General features: G+C 36.8%; 1 protein-coding gene across 1 annotated transcript in view; it reads left to right on the plus strand.

The window, feature by feature from the left end:
* The first annotated feature begins 821 nt into the window (after positions 1–821).
* LOC104277230 (interferon gamma-like) overlaps positions 822–2,987 on the plus strand; it is a 4,620-nt gene continuing 2,454 nt past the window's right edge. The window contains exon 1 of the mRNA XM_009873809.1: positions 822–944. Within this exon, the coding sequence (XP_009872111.1) occupies positions 822–944 (123 nt within the window). The remainder of the gene's footprint in view (positions 945–2,987) is intronic.

Consider the following 2,987-nt stretch of genomic DNA (forward strand, 5'->3'; position numbering starts at 1 on the left):
TTTTTTCTTTCCCCATGTCTTTCTGTTTTCATATTTTACAAACATATGTACAAATAAATGGGCAGGTAGGGAACTTGAACTATTGCCAAGCAGAAATAAGTGTCTTGAGTAGTAAGTATTCTTGCAGATAGTAGACAATCATGAAGAAGTTTAAGATGATGCATCATTGCATCCATGCTGGAACCTCATTTTCTCTTAGTCTTGAGGAGCAGAAAGAAAAAGTGGCAGAAATGCACTTTAGACCATGGAAAGAATGCAAATAATGTTTCACAAAAGGACAGAAATGGGGAGAATGTTTAAATCTCTACGTTACTCTGAAGAATATCATGGCAACCTCAGTGGTTACTTTAAAAGAATACCAGAAATGACTTGACTGTTATACTGACCCTTTAACCACACGGTATGATTGTTTTCAGATAGTGTGTATGAATACGCTTGAGCCACAATGCATACTCCTCAAGCTGTATCGTAATTTCCCCCTTTTCCCCAACCACGTGTAAAAGAAACTTCAGAACCTGCCACGTAAATGTTACCCATTGACGAACCTTCAAAATTTTTTCCAGGACCATGATTTAAGAAGATGCTTTCGAGGGATTCCCTTGATTAGCCAAAACGAATGGTGCTTATCTAACACTATCTTGTCTAAATATACATAGCCTGTGATGACGAAATAAAAAATTTCAAGACCAGGTATAAATACAACTGACAGGCAGATGAAGTTCATTCGTCTACTTTCTTCTAATAGAAGATTTAACTTTTAGAAGTTGAAGCTCACTGCTCTTAGAACTGACATCTCCCAGAACTGAACCACCACCAAGAAAATGACTTGCCAGACTAACAGCTTGTTTGTTCTGTCTGTCATCATGATTTACTTTGGACATTTTGGAAAATCCTTAAATCTTAATCAACTTGAAGATGATATGCAGCAACTGAAAGCTGATTTTGTAAGTATGGTCTTCTGTGATTCCACTGTATTTCTCTTCTCCTTCTTGTACTTCAGATATAGTCTGGACATGAGCACTGCTTGACATTCTCAATATGTACCAATAGAGGGTAATCATGGAACAATTTTTTTTTGTTATACCTTTTCTTAAATAGAAATATGGACAATTTATTTAGTTTTGCTAATCTCATTCACTAACATGGTTCAGTTTTTTGGTAGTCATAATTAATGCAGTAGTTTGCATTTATTTCTGGGGCATTTTTTCTTTCACAAGAACTTCTAGCTCCATTCAGCCTCTGACTATGTGGAATGCTTTATAACAACATATCGTAATACAATTTATGATAAATGGATGAATCTTGACTCAATTCTATTTAGATGCAATTTACTGACACTTTTTCAGTTTTAGGTTAGGAAGGATTTAGTATCAGCAGCATAAACAAAGTGGAGAAGAACTTCTGCTTTAACAAATGCACCTGGTACTTATTAGCAGTTGTTATATTATATAGTATGTTGCCCAAAGGTGGTTCCTACTGATTATTCTTTTGCATCCTCCAGACATTCTGCTTCCATATCTGTGACTACGATCCAGCATGGGAATGCTGTCTAACAGATTACTTATTTTCAGACAGAATTTTTATAACTTGATGACTGCAATATTAATTCACCAATTTTCACCTAGGAGGCTTTGAAATAGTTCACAGCTGACTTCTGCTGGTGTTAGTCATAGAGATAACAAATATACAATAGAGTCATTCTAATTAATGCTTTTATTCTCAATATATTTTTGTTTTGTTTTGTTTTGTTTTCCTTAAATGCATGAAAGAAACTGCAAGAGTCTGGTCCTATTTTCAGGTCTGATTTTGTCAGAATTTTGTGCATATTTTGCTGGAATTTAGTAGTCAAAGAAACACCCTGAAGTATCACACAAATAAGCTTAGTGTGATACTTCAGTGTCTGCAGATTGATAGGAAACTGGCCATAAAATTGCTGTTGTATCTTAAATTTGTCATTACTGTAGATGAGAGAGATTCTCACTAGACTATATATGCATATATATACACACATATATATACATATTTATATATATATGCACATATATACATATATATACACACACACATACATATATGCACACACACACACACACACATATATACACATATATATAACTCTGTTGGAGAGATCCTGAGCCCTGGTGAGCTTCTTGCCCTGACATTAAAAACTCCAGTCCGCAGCAGGTGCTCCCCGCCTTTCAGAAGAAGAGCAAAACAAGGTTTGGCAGTGTGCTCGGCGTGGGAAGCCAATCAGCCCATGAGGTTTCTGCCAGCCTGTAAGTTTTCCCTTTGCACTCACCGTGTTTAAATTAGTGAGCAGACAAAAAAGGAAACAGTGACTGTTGTATACAAAAAGAGACAAAAAAAGAGACACACAGAAGAGGAAATGATTCAGCTTACCTTTCCTTGGTAGGAGAATTGTATTGCTCTTAATTTCCTAGAATGTGCCACAGTGTGTGGCGAACATCTGATGGTTAAAGTCTGTCTCTGTGAGCCTCTCACTAGCCTACTAACCTTGTATGTCCCCATGCCTGACTGTGGGCTACCGGGCTTTCCTCCAGCTCTACAAACTGCTTTGTAGTAAAGTTAATTTGTTATTGTTCCATATGAGATTTTACTAAGACCGGGTCAATTCAAGGCCACAGACAACATACTGGTCAACTTCAATTTACCAGAAAATATGCCTAATCTGATAATTTTCTAGTCAATTGCTATGCTTATGAACTTTAACTTTCAGCTATCAATACTAAAACTTGCAAAGAGTGTTTGGTAAAATAGGTGGTGCTAAATGTCTCTATTCACAGAATTATAGAATCATAGAACAATTCAGGTTGGAAAAGACCCTTGGGATCATCAAGTCCAACCATTAACCCTACACTACAAGTTCACCCCTAAACCATATCACCCAACACCACATCTAAGCGACACTTAAACACATCCAGGGATGGCGACTCAACCACCTCCCTAGGCAGTCTGTTCCAGTGTCT

The sequence above is a fragment of the Apaloderma vittatum genome, unplaced genomic scaffold, assembly GCF_000703405.1.
Source record: "Apaloderma vittatum isolate BGI_N311 unplaced genomic scaffold, ASM70340v1 scaffold5697, whole genome shotgun sequence".
Classification (NCBI taxonomy): Eukaryota; Metazoa; Chordata; class Aves; order Trogoniformes; family Trogonidae; genus Apaloderma; species Apaloderma vittatum.